This window comes from Varanus komodoensis, unplaced genomic scaffold, assembly GCF_004798865.1.
Source record: "Varanus komodoensis strain SLA01 unplaced genomic scaffold, ASM479886v1 scaffold3, whole genome shotgun sequence".
Classification (NCBI taxonomy): domain Eukaryota; kingdom Metazoa; phylum Chordata; class Lepidosauria; order Squamata; family Varanidae; genus Varanus; species Varanus komodoensis.
The window spans coordinates 44,764,657-44,785,692 of NW_025335761.1; the positions used below are offsets into that span (position 1 = coordinate 44,764,657).

At 39.9% G+C, this 21,036-nt stretch overlaps 1 protein-coding gene across 6 annotated transcripts in view; it reads right to left on the bottom strand.

The window, feature by feature from the left end:
- Positions 1 to 21,036, bottom strand: part of TTC7B (tetratricopeptide repeat domain 7B) — a 142,293-nt gene that overhangs the window by 49,477 nt on the left and 71,780 nt on the right. For 4 of the 6 annotated variants that reach the window (XM_044435638.1, XM_044435634.1, XM_044435633.1 and 1 more), the window contains 3 exons: positions 19,336 to 19,452; positions 9,418 to 9,515; positions 89 to 256 (listed from right to left, as the gene is read on the bottom strand). In XM_044435638.1, coding sequence (XP_044291573.1) covers positions 89 to 256; positions 9,418 to 9,515; positions 19,336 to 19,452 — 383 coding nt within the window. The remainder of the gene's footprint in view (positions 1 to 88; positions 257 to 9,417; positions 9,516 to 19,335; positions 19,453 to 21,036) is intronic. The other 2 variants (XM_044435636.1, XM_044435637.1) reach the window with 1 other exon arrangement.

Here is a 21,036-nt window from a genome sequence, read left to right on the forward strand (position 1 = left end):
CATGACTGGTGCTTAGCAGTTACAGAGATTATCAGAAGCACAAACAGAGCCAACTGACACGCCTATCAGAAAGAGGAAATCAGTTTACAGGATGAAGGTTCGCAGGGCCCAGGAACGTGATCACAGTACGGACTGGTTGCATAGGGCCAGACAAAGGTATCGGTTTTGGGATGAGGGTGAGGAGACTGAGGAGACATAAACAGGTGGAGAAGAGATTCTGTTCTTGAGAGAGATGAAGATATGGAGGAATCAGAGGCTAAAAAGTGAAAGAGAAAAATTATAAAGAAAATGCCAGGACTAGAATTTAAATGGTTTAAATCAATGCCAAGAAAGAAAAAGGAAAGGAAAAAAGCCCACTGAACACCATAGATAGGGATACAATAATTCCAAATAGGTCCTTGTAGATCCACTGCAAAATATGGTTATCTTGCATGAAACGTTTTAATATATATATTTAATAATATATATTAAAATGTTTACTGAATCTTGGGAGGGGGGCATATTCTAAATTAATCAAATCAATGTATTTGTAAAGGAAAATGGTTACTATGAAAACATTTGCATGGGATGCTATTTGACATGTGTTAACAGAAACAGCTGTGAAAGAAATTACTCTCTAAAACATGAGTGCATGAAGTAGCCAAATGTTCACTTAGGGTAGAAATCAGGTAATAACTGTCCACCTAATTGGTACCAATTTTATATTTTAAAAATAATCAATCAGAACAAATAGTGGACAAGACACCTTTTTCATCACTGTGTACCCAAGAGAAAGGACACATTGATGTCATGCAGGCAGCAAAGCAACCCCATAGTCCAGCTACTAACTGCTCAACCCTCCCTTCTGCACTGCTGGACAGTATCCATGCCAACTCATTTTTTCCTGCCCTTTCACCCAGAAGCTTAAGGAACCTTACAAGAGATTGCCCTGTGTTATGTAAGCCAGACAAGACTGTTACCTCAAAAGAACTCCAAGATCCTGCTATAATTCAGATTCCATAAAGAAACTTATTTTCTTTCTGCTGCATATGAGCCATTCCGTTTGAAATGCAGGTGGAAAACCTCTCACAGCTGGTAGAACATGAGTGGGTGAAGACAGCTTGGATTTACTGGGCTGTACACCACTGAAAACTGCTCTGCTGAATGACATTTTGCAGATGCTACAGCAGTGTGTATGTGTGGTGGTAGTGGAAGAGAGGAATTGACCACCATTGCAGTTAAAACATTTACTGGGAAAAGATCTATGTAATAACTTGTAGGACACATGGCATCTTTGACCTAGTGACGAACCCTCCTACTTCACCTGCTTTAGCTCTTTAGTCAAACATGCATCCCAAACCAGAGCGTGCAGGGCAATCCAGCCACTAGCAGAGCAGCCAAAGATACAGTTGAACATCTGAAGCCATTTTTTTTGGGTTGCCTCTTACTTGGGCTTCTGAGGCAGGGGCCTCAATCAAGACCAGAGGAAAAGGCTTGAAGAACAGCTTTACCATTAGCCTCTCCTTACAAAAACATGAAGACCTAGCAATTCCTTTGTGTTGAGCAGCTTGTCAGAACCATGATTCAAACTGCCTTATGGGCATTACTAAGCCAGTTTTAAAAAAATATATCCTATTTGCAAGTCTTCCTTAATCTCTAGGCAGAAGTACAAACATTCAGGATGAGATCCATCACCACTTGTAATATGGCTTCGAAACTATGATCTGACCTTTCCATGAGTTTATTCCTTGCTACCTCTGGGCCCACTTACTGGCTGCCTGCTCACTACCCCAGCATCAAAGCCTGCATTTTTATCCAAAAGGGGGGAAAAACATGAAGCTGTTCTGCTGAATGCTACACTGACTGTTAAGGCATGACCTAGTTCTATAGCAGCTGGCTTAGGAGAGATGGTTGAATCTGAATTTATTGAAAGGCTCAGTGTCTTCTTCCTCTGCATGTGAGAGGGCAGATTTATAGTTAGATGGTTCAACACTTCTTTTGAAGAAGGGGGGGAGGGGGCTGTGTCAAACTTATGTTGCCCAGGTAACATTCCACAGGAGGAAGAGTGGGGAGAGAGAGGGGGAGGAAGGAAGGATACAAACATGTTTAATTAAAGTGAGTAGGAGAGGACAGGTAAGGTTAGGACTGGAAGAGGAATGATCTAAGAGAAATAAATGCCATCGGTGCTTCCAGACAGATGGCTCTTCAAGCTATCAGTCAGAAGGCACTGAGAAACAATTCCGTCATGTTTCCCTTAACGGATTTCAGTGATAAGGACATAAGTAGTGATGGGAAAACATGGGAGAATTCTGAGTGGAAGACAGTCTCCTTTGGTCCCCCCATAAAATTCTGTGAATAAGGCCAGGTGGTCATGACATTTTTATCTTGCTCCAATCAAGACTGAAAGGAGAGAGTGGCTGGGTGTTCATGGTAGCTCCCTTTGAGGATAAAATAATCCTCAAATTAGTTCTTTAGAACATATGTAACTGGGTATAATATGGCTCAGAATATGGTCTGAAGGTGCATAAGGCATCTACCATGTTGAAGCTAAGCCAGTCTGGGGCTGGCCTGAGCTTGGAGGGGAGACCATCTACCACCTTGAGTTCTACAATGGGAGAAAGGTGGGATATGCATAAATATATAAATGGAGAAAGAAAAGCTTCTCACTGACACATCAACCTCTTGCCACTGAGCACAAGAAAGAAATTATTCTTTGTGTTATCTGTGACTCGCACAAATGGGTTATGCACCTTAGCAAGACAGTAGTTCAGAACATTCTAGAGCTAAACAGAGTTATTAGTGGAGACCTGCCCATCTCCTCTTCACACATTCTGCACATGGCTCCTACCTGTTCCTTAGATCCTTTCCATCTGCTGTAGCAACTGACATGAAAGCCTAATTCAACCCCAGTAAACTCAAAGGGAAGACTCAATGGGACACAGAATTTATTCCACTGTAGCACTAACTCTGCATGGTGAATCATGAGGTATACATGAAGGCCTAGTAAGGGAACAAGCATCAACTTTCTTCATCCATCGTCTGGTAGATGTCAAAAATCTAGCTGAAGCCCATAGGCTCATGTGCCAGCAAAGTAACACAGCCCACTGTCTGCAGTTCCAAGGCAATGGCAGCTGCTATCTATTTGAAATGTCATGCCTCGTTGCCTACTGCAGGGCTATCCCTAGAGGCTATCTTGAAAGTGGAGGACCTCCCATGCACGAGTGAAGGCTTTTTCAGTGCATTTAAGGGTGACACCTTTGATCTTGTATACACATGTAAAAGAATCTGCCCTCAAAATCCTCATCAGCTTTCTCAACATATGCATATGATCACCTTGACACCAACCTGATTTGAGTCTGATTCAAGCTCCTAAACAAAGTTTGCATTCCTCCTTTCAGCCAATCTACATGAGGTATACACCCACCCAGTCTAAATGTCTTCTTTGATGTCAGCAGAGGAGCCAGACCACATAAGTAGTCTCAAACTTTTCTTCCTGCCTGGATGTCCATCACCACTGGCTAATGAGTACTCTCTCTCATCACCCAAGGCTATTCCACGGAATCTGATGACACCACTCTTACAGAGGTCTTCTGCTCTACTCACTCCAGTTGGGTGCTAAGGGAAGAAATTGCTACTATCTTGAGCAAGGGTGTGATAGACAAACTTCCCTTGCACAATAGAGCATTGGTTTTTTTTCCAGGTAGTTCATAGTCTCCAAAAAGAACAGGGCTTGCTGATCTTACCTAACCTCCAGGACTTCGAATGCTACATTTGCCTGAAGAAATTCAGGATGACTACACTCTCATACATTCTTTTCCTCATGTGTCAGGGAGACTGGTTCACAGCAAGAAATTTTTGTGATGCTCTCTTCTATACCCCCATATACCTTGCTTCTTGGCCTTTTCTCAGATTTGCCCTGGGCAACAAACTCTTCCAGTTCAAGGTTCTCCCTTTAAGCCTAGCCACAGCATCAAGAGTCTGTCCAAAGTAAATGGCAGTAATGATGGGACACTTGAGACTTCAAGGGTCCCTCATCTTCTATACAAAGAATATTTGTAGCTCATTCTAACTACAGTCTCAGGGTGAACATCAATAAGCCCTTATGCTTCTGGTCTGCAGATCAACGGTGGAAAATACCATCTCACTTAACAGTTCAAGGGGCACTTCATGATTACACTCAAGTCCACCATTATTCATCCATAGATAAAATACAAAACCTATGATGCCTCACAAGGTAACCAAAGGCTATCAGCAAATGCTGAGGAACCAGCAACCCAAATACTTTTGGACTTAGGGCCTCCACTACTACAAGTTATTCCATCAGTACAACTTCAAATGAGAGCAGTCCAGTCATGGTTTGCATGATTATCAGAAATAGACACCCAGACATATATACTGTCTCTTCCCAATTAAATCCAATATTCTCTATATTGGTGGATGGTCTTGACACACCTCCTATGGGATTTTAACTTCTGGACTTCCCATCTAACACTGATAGTCACCATTCACATATGGGAAGCTCATTGTGGTCAAGTTGCGATCAAGGGGCTGTGATCCTGATGCAAGAGAACCCTGCACAGCAGTCAATTCAAGCTTGTTGCTGTTGCCAAAGTCCTGAGGGCACTCAAATTACACATCAAGAGACAATCTCTCCATAACACAACCTACAATGCCATAGTTGTCTCCTACATGTCTCTGAGGACCACCCAGAGAGCCATTTTGGGCTTAAGGATAATACAGAAATTAAATAAATAAATAGCCAGTAAAGCCAGTGTGGTGTAGTGGTTAAGAGCACGGGACTGGAACTCAGGTGACCTGGGTTCTTGTCTCCATTCAGCCATTGAATTAACTGGGTGACTTTGGGCCAGTCACAGACTTTCAGCCCAACCTTGCTGTTGTAGGGTTAAGACTGAGAGTTGTAGGAAGAGAATGATGTAAGCTGCTTTGAGTTCATAAGAAGAAAAAAGCAGGATATAAATCTAATAAATAACTACATACATACAAAAACAAGCAGAGCAGCACAAGATCCCTTCCTCTCCTATACCTCTCAAATTCTGAGCCTGGTGTGTTAGATTGTCATATCACCCCATTGTCATATACCTCACAGAAGCTTCCAACATTCTGGCAGACTGCTTAGAGATAAGAAATTACATCACATGAGTGGGAGCTCTCTCTAACAGTCACAAACTTCAACACATAGTGCATCCCAACTATAGACTTCTTTGTAACAGCCCTGAACAAAAAATGCCAGTCCTTCTGCTGTAGACCTGACCATGAACTAGCCTCTTTAGGAGATACTAGAGAGGCACCCTAACTTATCTTTTTCTTCCTTTTTCTCTCACCAGATGAGTGGTGAACAAGATACACAATGATGGAGCTCACGGCATCTTGATAATACAACACTTCTCCTATCCAACCATACTTTTATCATTCTCCCAGTTCTCCCATGTTGAGCAATAGGAAGAGCAATGGAAAGTGCACACCAGCAAATGTCCATCAAGGTCTTAGAATTAAGGAGTGCTTCCTGCAAAACTTCCACGCAGGCTTCATATGCTGCCAAATGGGATGGCTTTTTGAAATTTTTCACCCTTAAAAGACAGGATCCCCAAATCCTGTGGCCTACTTAGTATATAGGACTTTCATCTTTCTTTCATGAAATGAGGCACATTTTCCTCCATCAAAGTCCACCTAGCAGCCATATCAGCATATCATGAGGGGCTTTCTTTCCTAAGGTTCCCACATGTTGAATGGTTTCTATCATCTATCCATCAACCTGCCTGCATGTCCTATTCTAGAAACTGTCAGCAGTACTGTTTCATCTGGTAGCCAGGCCCTCTAAAGCTATAGCTAAGCTGATCTTAAGCTCTTCACAATGAAGATGAAGCTGCCATTACTCTTACTACAGAACAGAAAAAGAGTGAACTGCATGTTCTAAAGCACGACCAAATGTTCTAGTTTTTCAGAGAAAAAGCAGTATTAGGCCTGAACTCAAAAAGGTTGTCTCAAAATTCTACTTAGCTCAGGATATCATGCTGCCAACCTTCCTGCTTCAGCCTACCTCTCTGGTGGAATCAAGCTTCATTCCCTAAAAATCCTTCTGTGGGCAAATAATATTATCCTTTATAAACTCTATTCACTTATTCATCTACCAGACATCCAGAAAGGATCACTGTGTCATCATAGTGCTTTGCCAAGCAGATGGTTTCAGTCATACTTCTCGCCTACCAAATGGTATACCTATTGGTTCCCCTACAAATACACGCTAGAGTCATAGCATCTTCCGCCTCTTCTCTCCGAGGTATTTTACTTCTGTAGTTATGTAGCACAGTGTAGCCTAGGCTCATCTTCTACATTTATCAAACACTAGTGCCTGCATATCACAGCTTGTGCCAAAATTGCTTTTGGCAGAGTAGTACTTTCTTCAACCTTGGTGTGACATCTCCCTCTACTCACATGTGTGTGTCACAGCAACCACAAAGGTGTAGGGTAGTTTGATTACATGTAACTGTTGTTCTTCTAGAAATAAAAACCTGCATTTTCCAGTTTCCAGTCTGAACTTCTTTTATTCCTCCACTGTGGCAGACTGAGAGCTCTGTGGCTTGCAGGAGCCACACACAAAGCATGCACAGAGGATGTGTGTGGGATTCCTGTCTAAAAACTTGTCTAGCTCTGGAATGTTCTGAGCAGGAGCATAACCCACAAATGGCAAACCAAAGGACCACCATTACATGTAAGGAACCTGTACTTATATACCATGTCTGACTTAAAGAGAGTACACAAATTTAAATCTGTACAAATAAAAATATTCATACATGGTAGGTTGATTATTCTAAACAGTTGCCATTGAAATCAAGTTGCTTCTTGAAGTCTGCAACAACAAATGCAGTAAATTCTATACTTTGATTTTGAGTGACCAAATTCTAGAATTTATCTAACTTAGTGTGAAATACTGAAAAAGAATAATAGCACTATATTTAGCCTTGAACACTTCTGTAATTCTTTAAACAGATACTGAGTAACTCCACTTTTATTTACACAGGATTGTACTGTAAGAGGCATTATACTTTGAACCAGTTTTTCTATAGCTCTGTGCAGTGACATAACACCTATGCACAGAAATAGGGCAGTTCCTACCACATTCACTGTAGTCCCAATCTTCAGATGTGCCTGAGATATGCACATTCAAAATCAAATGGGGTGCGAAATATAAAAGCTATTAACTCAATGTGAAATTCAATGCACAGGTATCACCCAGATCTAAAGCCTCAATGGATAATCTGCTCATCGGTGGGATTTTATGTAAGCAATATATTGTCTGAAAGTGACTAAAATTGAAAGTCTACATGAAAACCCATCTATATAACATTGTGAAAACTTCAATTCTGACATTAGACTGAGAAGCTTTTACTACCAGCACATAAATGATTTTTTTTAAAGAAAAGCAAAAAAAAAAAAAAAAAAAGTGTGCTACAATGCTAAGCATTTTCATACCCAACTGAGATCTTTAGATTTCTTTTCTATGTCAATGTTTGTAAGAAAGAACTTTTTTTCTTTAGCCATTATGGCCACACTGGTTTGGACAATCATTGTAGGCTGAACAAGCTAAGTTGGCTTCTTTAAGCCATGGTGTGTGCCAGCATATGCTGGGTAAGATCTGCATCATCACCTGGCCAGCTGCAATTGATTGGGTCATCCAAACCCAGGTGACATAGCTTGCTTGAGGGGGAACCCTCAAATAACCCAGAGGCCATTGTTGCGTTGTTTGAGTGCTATTTGCCATTCAAAGCCATGCCATCCATGTTCGAATGTTATGACATGCTGTGGCCTGACAGGGAATTGTGTCAATCACACCCAGTCCACACCAACAGGATAGACATGTGAACTGGCTCAATGTTTGCCAGAGAAGATATAGTTTTATATTCCAATGCAAACAGTAAGACTGTGATTACACACCGGGGCGGGGGGGAGATAAATTTCATTTTCTAATATGCTGTACTTTTTTTTTTTGCTTAACGTGTCCCCACTGTGTTATGAGACAGCCCCTAAGGTGAAGTATGCTTTCAATTAGCCAGTAGACACAACAACATACAAAGCAGAACTTATTCAGAAAAGTTCTACCCATTTATGATGGGTGAAAGGGCTAACGCTTCTGACAGCATAATCCTATACATTTCAGTACAGAAGAAAGCCCCATTCAAATCAGTGGCAACTTACTCCCAGTCCTGTACAGGACTGAATCTTCATTTTTTGTAAATACACAAACAATAAAGTTGTACATTATTTAGCGAAGACACAGTGCACCAAACCTCCTGTAGTAGGATTTTTAGGCAATGAATGTGGCTTTCCCTGACTTAAAAAAAAGTGGCACAATTTCTGGATTAAGACCTTTTGGTCTTCAGCTTACATGGATGTTTATGTAAAGCATTTAATGCAACAGAGGGCAAAAGCACAAGAGTTGACCTCAAGTGGTTCCTTGGCAGTTTATTGATTTTATGCTTGTATTCTGTATGTACAGATTTAATGTCCTTATGAATACTCCAACCACTCATGTTTACTCAGAGAAAAGCCTCACTCTTAGATATTAAAGGTGAATACTACAAAGCGTAGAAAGAAAAAAGGCCTAAAAACCCTAAAAAAATGCTGGCTGGGGCATGCTTGGAGTTGTAAGACTTTTTTGCCTACATCTGCATGGGATTATGCTTTACAGATCCTGTTTCCATTAACATCCCATTATTTATTTATAATTGTGGAGAGACTGGTTGTGCCCTGAAGCTATGCCAGGTTAATGAGAGGACTGTGTCACTGAGGTGACCATGTTCTGCTGAACCAACTACACAAAATGTGCTGGATTTTCTGGAAATCAGAGGGAGTGTTATGTAATAGGAGTTTCATCAGGGCAGGAAATATTTAGGGAGAAAGAAAAGAAACCTGTAACCAGGAAGAAGGCACTTCTTTGAAGTACTATAGATTGTATAAGCTCATTATTCCAAACATAAGAACTGCTATACTAGGCTATGGTAGTCTAGTCTAGTATACTAGTCCAGCAGACTCTTATTGATAAGGCTGGGGCTGGGTCTGCTTCCTACCAAGCTCTTATTGACATGTAAATCGGTGTTTTTCTATGAATTAGTCTCCTCTCACTTAGTAAATAGTCATGTGGCTTCCTAGAGAAAATGAACATTCCAGATTTTTTTCAGGTGGACAGACAAAAGTGGAACTTCAGAAAAAAAAGGGGGGGAGGGAGAAAAATTGATCGATCAGTCAAGAAAAACGCAACAGCATTTTCAAGAATATTTCTAAAATCATTTAAATTACAGTGAAATTGCTCCTATTCTTAAGTGCTTTGATTGGTCTAGAATCTAGACTCCCCATTATAGTATCTAACAGACAATACATAATGTTTCTGACACTTTTATTGTTGCAGACACTAATCCTCACCTGTTTCAGGGTCACTGAAGTCTGGCAAAGTAATTGTATTAAGCTGCCGCCTGTCAGCAATGGCTCTGTCTAATAAACTGCTGCCTCGTCCAGAATCACTATAGGAAACAATGCAAGGCATTAGTCACATAATTTTAAAAGTAAATAGCGAGGTTTAGGCTACATCATAGCTCTTAGTACACACAGATAGGTGCTATGCATCATTATGTACTGCAGGGACAGACAGCAGTGATGTATCCTACTAAAAACTATGTGTTTTACACTGATTAAAACATTTTCACACTGGAATTCCAACTAGTGCAGACTTGGAACATTAAAGATTACCACATAGGTAAAGTGGTTAATGTGCACATGTGCACGAATGGAAAGTAACCATGCTGACACCCATCTGAATGCTTCCTTCAAATGTTGCCGGAACTGTGTGGCTGCCGCAGGATTACACCAGTGCTTAAATCAAGTCTCAGATACAGTAAACTTTGTCTAGTAGTCCACTTATTTATATGTATTTGTGTGTGCATATGTGTGTGTGTGTGCACACCAACTATGTATATGCTGCCTTACAAAGAATGAAAAGCCCCTATCCCAAGGAGCTTACAACCTAAAAACAGAAACAAGAGAAATCAATTCATGAATAAACATGGGATGATAAGAAATTGCAGCACATATAGACATTTAATTATTACATGTATAACTTGTCTTTTTTCCTCTTGTAGTTTACATGTCCCTCCTCCTCTCCATTTTATTTTTACAACAAAGTAAAACTGATCCAAGGACATCCAGTACTTGGGCTTTGTTAGCACAGGGCAGCATTTCCCATCTTGGAACCCTTAAGATGTGCTGGACCACCGATCGCCAATGCTGTATGGGAATGATGGCAACTGCAGTCCAACACAGCAGCTGAGTACCAGGCTAGGAAAAGATGCAATTGGGTACTGGGTCCACAAGTATTCATGGAAAAAGTACATAATATGGAGGAATAGGAAAAAAACAGAAAGGTCGTTGCACAAATACATTCTGGGAGGCTGTTTCAGGAACAAAGAATGATGGAGGGAGTAGGACATCTTTGGACATTTTGAGTTCTGAAATGTACGGGTGAAATTTACCAACAGGAACATACTAGGAAGCAAGAGCAGAGAGCCAGTTGGAAGGGAGCTAAGCAGCATTTTGAAGGTAAGCCCAGATGTTTTTGCAGGAAGCCAGTGCAAACATCACACAGGGGCATCACATAGTCAGAGCAATAAGAAAGAGGATCAATTGTGTCAGCAGAAGTTTAGAGAAAAATGCACTGTTTTAAAATCTCTCACTCTCTCAGCAGAGAGAAAGTCATAGATATGACAGTATACCTATTAGATCCTAATCTTACAGCTGACCTAAATTTGAAAAAAATGGAAATATAATCCAGACATTTTGGGTTGAAAAAAATTACTGGAAATTGCTGACTTTTTAATTAACTGCTCCAGTACACCAGATTTTACATTCTGTCAATGATCCATAAAAACAACAACTCAGGATAACGAATTGTTTCATGCAGCAATTCTGCCACTGAAAGAATTTCATTACATATTGACTCCATAATTCAATCAGTAGTCCGAAAGTTTCTTTCAGAAATTAAGGACCCTACAGATTTCCTTATGAAGTTTGAAAGACTGAATCAGGATCACAGATTGAACACTGATACCGTCCTTGCAACTGCTGTTGTAATCTGTTTATTAACATAACCTATAATGATGACCTCTCAGTCTAAGCATTCTTTGTAAACAACAGCATTCTGTATCCTATACTGAAATCTTAACATTACTCACTTGCGATGTTCAATGACAATCACTATTTATAACTCCGAGTTACCACAATGGGAATGCGTATGGACATACCATATGCCTATTTATTTATGGGACAACTTGAAGAGACTATCAGAAAAACTTCCTCCTACAAGCCCGGCATATGATGATGTTACATAGATGATTTCTTTGTCATATGAGACTACAGCAAGGATAGCTTGGATAATTTTAGTAAAATCATCTACACTTTCTATTCAATTCTAAAGTTTTATCAGTAATAGTACAAAGTAGCAGAAATTAAAACAATGTTACAAGCAATTGCTACTAAAATACCTGATTGAATAAAAACTCCTTCACTTGGTGCCAAGATGCTACCAGCTTTTCCTGCTAGCAACATCCCTGACTGACTATGGGAGGACAGTACCAGCAAGTGATAAATCATTACTGTTGTTTGTTGTAACTGTTTCTGTATAACAAACATGCATTGATCTAGAGGTAGGAGGAGAAAGGAATATAGATAACATTAAATGTGTTCTTCCAAATGTTTGTTCCTGTTTCTTCAACTTTCAGTAAAGGATGTATATAAAGATGTGGCACACATGCTGACAAGGAAATATAAAACTTTGCCTTTTTGTGCCACTTATCTGGCACTTATCTAGCCATTTTTCACAAACTGATTTTTTTTCCTTATAGAAAGGTGATGCTGCTCACAACCCTAGTTGCAGGAGTACTCCCACTGTCCCAAGATCTGATTAGTGTAAAATCATGCAAGGGTGGAAGAAATTCTGGGGGGTTTTTTCCTCCTGCATCTGCTCTAATTTGTAAAACAGCTTGATGCTTTGGAATCTGAATGAACTCTTGGCATTTCCTCCCAGGGAAACTTTTAAATCCATTTTTGAATAATGTGTTCTATATGCAGAATGAAAGTATTTCCTTTCTTTGTTCAGCTGCTGTTAAAATGGTACAAAAGACTGCAAGTCACTACCACAGAAGTGCTGATCTTCTCATTCTCTGTGCAATGATGCAATTACAGTAATCCATAGGAAACAGAAGGGAACTTTCCTTAGCCCATTTTATCAAGCAGTAACTACTACATCGGTCAGCACACATTTCCTGGAAATTGCTGAATTAATTACCTTCTTGATAAATAGACAATGTTGTGCCAAATGTCACTGAGACAGAAAATAACGTTGAAGATAGATGATCTCTTATGGCTATTTGGGCAGGCTGTCAGCTGGGTGGTTCATACAAAAGTGCTATAGAAGCCTGATTGTGGGGGCTTTAAGTGCAATCAGCCAAAGGTGCTGAGAAGTCCCTTAACAGGTCTTTCCACAGAATGCATAAAGATCTACAACTCATGGACCCAAAGACATGTGGGAGACCAGACTTATATGCTTGCACATGCCTGTTCCTACTTGAGTCCACTCTTGTTCAAGCAAATGCCTGAGGTAGTGAGAGAACTCCCAGGCCTCTTCCCATGGAGCCATCAGTCAACCACAGAAAGATCTCCTTAATAATGTTGTCTGAGGCTATATGGTAGCAATGGTAACAAATGGGCTGTCCCGATATGTATTGGGCTGTAAATATGTGGCAGGTAATGTTCTAGATCTAGTATTCTGCACTCATTGAGAATGGTGATCCATGGACAGGGAAGGCTGCAGTCAATGGTATAATACATTGCATAATACACTGGTATTGTTATCATCAACATCCATAAACAAGATATTATTGTTACAATGTATTATCTAATGGTTCCTGTAGTGGTCATCCTCAGCCTTTACAGGCCTGTGGACCCTTCAAGTGTGCTTCTCTGGACACATGAGCAAAATAAAGATGGCGGGTTGTTGCAGCCTTTTTTAAGGAATATGGAACACACGCTGGGGTGGGAAGAGCCACATGATTACATGGGAGAGAGCCATTCTAATGACAGGTTGAAAATGGTTGCTGAAGAGAAGAATGCTGTGTGAACTAAAATTATGATGTAATCCTGGCTGCCAGTTAGGGTATGAAATGTTGCTTTTTTAATGAGCAAGTTCCTAGAACAAGGATGAGCAGCTACTGCCAGCCTGAGGCCCGCATTCAATATTGCAGAATCTCTCAGAAGCTGAACTCCAGTGCAAGATGAAATCAAAATACAAAAATGCCATCATATTTTAGCTTAAAACCCTTACTACTGATAGCTTATGATTGAGGGAAGTTTCCACCTTTTAGAATGGCAGGAGGATGCCAAGAAAATAGGAAATCATTAAACCATCAGTGGTTAGGAGAAAGGTAGTGAAGGCACAGGATCGAGGCGTGACCATCTTGAGAACTCTGAAAGACCATATTTGGACCCCGGGCCTGAGATTCCCAACCCTAATATAAACAGGAGGATCCAGAATTAGTCATACTTAAAGTAGAACCATTGAGAGCTGTACTGATTAATACTGGACTGGGACTGAGGAGAATTGAGTTCCAGCCTCCACTTGTTCATGAAGTTTCTGGGTAACTTTGGGTCAGTAACTGATTCTCAGCCAAACTTGCCTCACAGAGGTATTAGAGGGATAAAATGGAGAGGAGGGGCTTTACATAAGTGACCTGGGCTTCCTTGAAGGGATAAAGGCCATACTCAAACAAACAAACAAACAAACAGAACTTAGTATCATCACAACTAACTTAAGTCTCACTGATTCAATGGATTTACTTTTAGTATGCTTAGCTCTAGATTTAAACCACAGTCTTCTCTCTCAGGGCATGCACAGGTATTCTAATTCTTCTTGTGTGCAGTTACGGATGGAAAACCAGCCAGACATCACTAGACCATGTTTTCACCTCACCAAAGCAGTGCTCCAATGTTTCTTAAATGTGCTTTGTTTCTTAAAAGCATGCAAAGGTACATAATATGTACCACACTGAGAGCCAGTGTGGTGTAGTGGTTAAGAGCATGGGACTGGACTCAGAGGATCGGGGTTCTAGTCCCCGCTCAGCCATGGAGCCAACTGGGTGACTTTGGGCCAGTCACAGACTCTCAGCCCAACCTACCTCACAGGGTTGTTGTTGTGGGGATAAGATGGAGGAGGAGAATGATGTAAGCTGCCTTGAGCCCTTTGTAGGAAAAAAAGGTATAAATCGAATATAAATCAGAAAATAAATAAAATAAAATAAATATACCCCTAAAGGGATAAGTTTAACATTTATAATAGTAAAAAAAAAAACCATTATAACAATTGCACTCCAGTTGACATGAGAACAGACATTTCCATTGGAGAAACCAAGTAGTAGAAACCAGGAGAGTAGACATTTCCAGTAGAGAAACCAAGACAGCTGACAAATAATGCCATTTTAAAATTATATACTTTCAATTATTATGGGAACAGAAAAAATTCTCTTATTAAGAGCAGGTCAGAAATTACACCACTCCCCAGCATAATCACTACTGAAAATTATTTTTAGGTACACGTGCATGAAGCTCATCAGAAAAGCAGTAAAATAAGATTAGATTCTGTGCCAACTTCAAGTACAGCTGCAGTGGTCGTGAGATACAAACATATTACTGTAATTGAGTGCACACATATATCATACTGAAATTAGGTGTAAAAGGAAACTGTCATCATGTTATTCAAATCAGCACTCTGGAATTCAGATCAGTGCTCTGGAAGTTCAGATAAGCAGAACATTTTGCCAAATACAGAATGGGGAAAGAGATTCTAAATGTGCTTTAGATGAAAAAAAATGTTTCTTCTGAGCTTGCTGTTTTTATCAAAGAGCCAAAGAGCAATGGCTGCAGTCCATTTTTAATCTGAAAGTCCAAGTTTGACGGAAAACAACTCTAAGTTTTTAAATGAACAATTATTTTAACTATATATTTCCCACATATTTCTTCCTCTATTCATTGGTATTTTGCCTCTGGAACTCTCTTTTTAAATTGTGATGCTTAATTTAAATCACAATCTTGTAAGTAAGTTCTCACAATTGAAAATTTTGCATAGGAATGTGACATCACAGAAGACCAGAGATTTAACCATAATAGCATTTTATTAGTGGAAGGGTGAGTTTGTGGCAACTTAGCCACAGAATGCTGGTTGTTAGCCATAGAATGCTGGTTGTTCATGGAAAGTATTGTTATTAGATATACACCAATCAGAGTTTCAACAGGAAAAAATAGATATAACAATTAAAAGAGTTGGATAAAGCAGATGGGATTTAGAAGAGGTCCAACTCTTCTAAAGAAAAGAGGTCCAACTTTTTTTCCTAATGTACATTGCAATAAAAAAGAAACTTGCAATGCTTTCAGTAATACAGGATAAATCATCCCGTAAACAGAACAGAACCGTATCTTCAGACAATTGTTCCAGGAGTGTTCTTAGTACGAGAAAACAGCCTCCCTCTGCAGACGCTATACCAGTTACAGCATGGGAGGACATGATCAAAAAACTTTCACTCCAGTTCGGCACAGAGATATATTGGCTGGGATCTTGTTAAATTATCTACTTAACTGTGCAGAAGGCAACACACTGAAGCAAGCAAGCAAGCATAAATACTCTCCTCTAAGCCAAAATGAAGCTCTACCAATTCCGTAGTTTACATTACTTATTCATAAGAGAGAACAAGAACTGCTGCAATTCTCAAATAACATGGATCTAAATCTATTACTTTCTGGATAGCAGAGAGTTGTGTCTTCCTTAAATCACACTTGGCCAAAATCTCAAGAGAAAAACCTAACTTAAGAATCTTCTTTATTGCTCTTATCCACCAACTGAAGAATGAGTCTGACAGTGATGAATGTATTAGAAGGTACACAAAAATGCAACGAAGCCACCATTTTAGGGCATTATGCCTGGCATTCAGCTGACCAAATGGCCACTTCCAAATAGATAGCTGCCTTCTCCAAACAGGGAGGTAACTATGTGAGGCTGCAAATGCTTTTGCAATTAACTATGAGGGATATTGACCAGGTATATATGACACACTACGGTCTGTTGGGAATTGTTGAACCCATGACATCAGGTTACATACACAACCCCCACTTAGGGCTGCTTTGTTATTAAAACCTGGCAAACATGGGCTACGTGAGGGGTAAACGAAACAGTGTGCCCTGCAGCTTCACGATGGGGCAAATAACCTATGGTGGGCTTTATGTCATGTATATAGCCTCAATCAAAAGATTCCAATGATTTCTGTAACCTTCATGTAGACATGGGTGATACTCAAAGTTGAGTAGACCCACTGAATGAATGAGACTTAAATTCAAATTTGGCTACAAGGTGACAAAGCAACAGAATTTTGTGGCACACCTGCTACAGATGCTTCAAATAGAAAAACACTGCTTACAACCGAGATAAGCTTGCCCTTTGGAAGCCTCTGTAGTGCTGACTGTTTTGTCACTGCTGTGTTGCTGAACTGGGGTGATGCAGTGCAAGACAGGCGATCATGTGCTGTCCAACCCTGAAGAAGAGTTTATACACTACAAGACCGTAAGACCTGATACATTATGGCATTGCAATGTGAGAGGTCTTCTGCAGGTATTTGCGCAACAGTTGAAGAAACAGCACTAACCTTTTTTTAATCCCAGACAATAAAACCAACACTAGCATGTTCATGCAAGTGAAATTTCTTTATCTATAAGGACATACATACATACATACGGATAGCACTAACGCAGCAAACATCTACAAGGACTGGTTTGAAAGATGCAGAAAAGGGAACTCTGGATGTCTGAGCTCTATTTCCCACTTGGTCATGAAGCTCATTGGACGACTCTGAGCCAGTCAATGACTCTCACTCTCACCTACCTCAAAGTGTTGCTGTATGGATATAATGCAGAGGAAAAGGAAAATTATATAAGCTACCTTGGGTTCTTTCCAAGAAAAAAGTAGGATATAAATATAATCCTCTTCAGCATGCAACTCCTTTATTGAAGGAATTCCACTGGTTGCCAGGGTGGCATGATGACTTGAATGCTAGAACAGGGACCCAGGTGATATGGGTTCTAGTTGCCACATGGCCATAAAACTTATTGAGCAACTTTGGGGCAGCAACTCACTCTCAGTCTAATCTAACTTACAGGGTTGTTGTGAGAATAAAAAGGAGCAGAGAAGGTCTATGGAAACTGCCTTGGGCTCTTTGCAAGAGGAAAAAAGGTGAGCTATAAATGCAAAGCAGAAAGAACAACCATCTAAACTTACTGATTAGCTTCAGCTGTAATTCCAATATCGTCTCTGAGTTGGGACAGCACATCCCACCTCTACTAACATAAGGCTTAATACAGGCCCTAATACACAGCTTGCCTCTACACTTTAGCAAGAAACATGTATCTTGGTGAGCAGTAAGACTCAACTGAATTTAGTAGTCTAACTACTTCTCCCTACATGTATGAGAACTGCACCAACGTAAGCATGGATGCTGCATCAAAGTTATGGCCATAACCATATCAGTAAAGCTACTTTTTCATGGTCCAAATCACAAATTGGAAAATTTAATTTGCTTACTGCATTATCTACCCTGCTGCACTATTGGTGCATGAACCCAAACTGGCATGCTTTTATGTTCTCTGCCTCACTTGTCTGCTTTAGCTGCCAAAGAAAGCAGATTTCTGAAAGAGCAGAAGGTAACCATTACAAGCATGCAACAGGGTGAGATAAACATATAGGAATTGTTCCCTCTCAACTGACTCATTAAAAATTTTGAAACCATCCTTTGTACTGGTCAGTTAAGCTCAAGGATCTGAAATCTGACTGTGGCTGGCATCTCCAAGGCCACTGAATGAGCTTTGCTTGAATCAGATGCATATGGGAGCATGAAGGTTGATAGAGCCACATGAGAGTTGTTAACTCACAGCAGGGACAGGCTTATTACAGAACAGCTCTTAGGGAATTTGAAAAAAGAAATGGTGATACACTGCATGGGAGAGTGTTGATCTGATAGTGCCATGAGGTTGGGCTACGATTCCAAAATGGCTTGCTATGATGTAGTATTGCTACATCTTTGCATTTTTTAAACATAATTTCATATAAGCATTTAAATTAAGACGTAAGCAATTTGCCCATATTTAAGCTCCAGAAATTGAAAAAACAACACCTCAGCTGGAATTTAGCAAGGGAACATTTTAAAGAGAGGGATTATTTCCACTCTCAAATCTCTCATGATGTCAAGCAAAGCTTGTTGAAATATCTTTTTTGTTTTCTGAAAGCCAATCAGAATCTCTGCTACTAGTCCTGAACCTCTCCCACTGCAGAGGGTTATGGGGCATCGTTAATGTATCTGTTATCTTCCCATGGAGAATGTGACTAGCCCCATAATGGCTGCTGAGGGGCCTGGATGGCAGTGGAGAGAAACACCGAGGCAAAAAGCAGAAAGTGGGAGAACTCACAAGGCAAAAGGGTAATAGAGAAAGAGCGAGGCTGGGAATGGAGAGAAACAGTAAAATAAAGGGTGTATGTTGGACAGAAAGAGAAAGGCTAAGGCCTAGGAAGGGAGAGAAAGAAGGCTAGAGAAGGGAAGGAAGAGAAATGGTGATGGAAAGGGCTGGATGGGAAGAAATAGCATGATTAGAGACTGGGAGTGAGGAGATACAGAGAGAATGAATGGGCAAGGTCTGTGTGCTGAGAGGCCAGGAAGCTACTCTTTTCCTCTTTTCAAGCTTACTGAACAAGTGTGTAGCAACAGGTTCAGGAGCAGGAAGGAGAACCTGGTGTCTGGATGATCTTCTGTGTTAAACATAAAATGTTAAGGGGACAGGGAGTGAAGAGCTTGGTGGGTACTGTTGGAGATTTCCATGTATGCCATGTTCAGGATCCTTTTTAAATAAATGAGGGTGGCTGAACATTATTTTATTAGGATTTCTTTTCATATATACAACCCAATAAAATTGCTCACAGACACCCCTGATTTGAAAGACAAAATTGATTTTTATTTTTAAAGGTGACTCTAGCTGAAAGTTCAGATTTGTCATGTTAAAATATAGGAACTGAGCCAGGTCCATTTATACATGCCATCACCCATGACAGAAAAGTGACTTAGAGAAGAAATTAAACAAACCGTTTTATGAAATATAAACAAGAACATTTTTCCATTGCAAGAATAAACTATTTACATGCAACTGGTTGATTTTTAAAAAAAACAAGTTCAGTTCATTCGCAGTGCTGTCTCCATACTGCCCTACCTGGGGTTAGTGAGATTGTAACAGGATTTCCAGATCTGTAACATGTGTTTACAAGTAAGAAGTGCCTCATCCGGGCCCCTGCAGAGTGATTCCAATTTGACTTTTGAAAACAGTAATCTGAGGAAAGAAATAAATACAAAATGCATAATTAAGCAAAAACTATGGCTCTATCCTATTGCTACTTGCCTCCACGCAAACAAATTACTTAGCTCTGCTCCCACTGCACTATTTAAAAAGGAACTAACACTTTCCTGAGAAAAGGCACAAGGATATTGTTATGCCAATTGGCAAAAAAAAAAAAAAAAAAAAAAAAAATGGCATAGCATGCTAGGAAAATGCTACACCTTCTAGTAGGCATTTAATTTAAAGGTAGAATCACTATGTAATTTATACAGAATAACAGCCTGGAACCACTCCATTCAGAATATGACACAAAGGCTAACTTAAAGTCATATTCAGGTAACAGTGGAAGATTAGTCAGCAATCACAAAGAAAAAAATAACCTTCGAGCTTAAAAAATGAAATTGCAAGACTGACTTGGCACAGCCATATATAGCCTAACTGTTGCCCATTTATGGTTTCTTGCTATGCCCTCTTTTTGTATTTTGTATTTCTAGACAAGGCAAATAAGAAATAACAATTTCACCAGATGAGAATATAATGGTAATATCCAGTAACAACCAATGTTCCTAAAAAATAGCTTGCCTTGCACTATTGATCTGTGGCAGCCACGTGCAGCTGCAAAGGAGAATGTCGGGTATGTTCTAAGGTGTATTCTTAGTTCATGCAGAATGATGGCATGACCTCACAGGACTGGTCTGTGCCTTCCGTGAACTCCATGTGTTCACTTTAAGAATCTAACAAACATTGCGTGATGGCCAGTTCTGCAGCAAAACATTCACTCAAAGAAGTTTCTCAGCAGAAACTTCAATGTGAGAAGGGTTTTCTAGAGAACAGTCTATACGGAAATACTTTTCGGAAAAGTTTTACATAATTATTCTAGATACAGAGTCAAGCATTCTCTTTGGAAATGTTAAACACATACAAACATGTTTTAAATGTAGCTCTGAATCAAAATCAAGCATACCTGTGCATTCTATGTTTAAATGGCACTCGATGTTTATGTTGGCACTCAAAATCAAGCATATCTGTGCACTCTATGATTAATGGCACTCAGAATTAACTGTTCTTCTATTAAATTTTATAGCAATTAAAGATGAGCCATTACAATCTCTAAGAAATTATCCTTGAATAATGTAACCATTTATTTTGCTCACAAAACAGTTTTCTTTGCAGGAAAATGTGTGCCAAAGAATTAAATAGAAAACAACTCTTTTGTCCTAAACAAATAGGATGAAAACATATTAGTTCCCCTGAAAGCAAATGCATTAGAAGTGCCAAATAAGAAATGTGTGAAGTAAAACTCATCTATCAATTTCATCCTTGTAGAGTATTCTGACCCAGTCGGTGGGCTGAATTCTACACAATCAAGCTCTTTTGTTTGCTGCATGGTACAGAACAGTTCCCCCTGCTACATGGTAAGACATGGGTTCCCTTCTCCTTCTACCACACAGAAAAATGTCAAACTGTCCATCCAGTGGTAGTTCACTTCCTGTCCGTGTGGGGTTTATGTGTACACACACACACACAACATCAGAACGAGAATAGTGTGTCTAGTAAGCACTCTGGAGCCTCATGGCA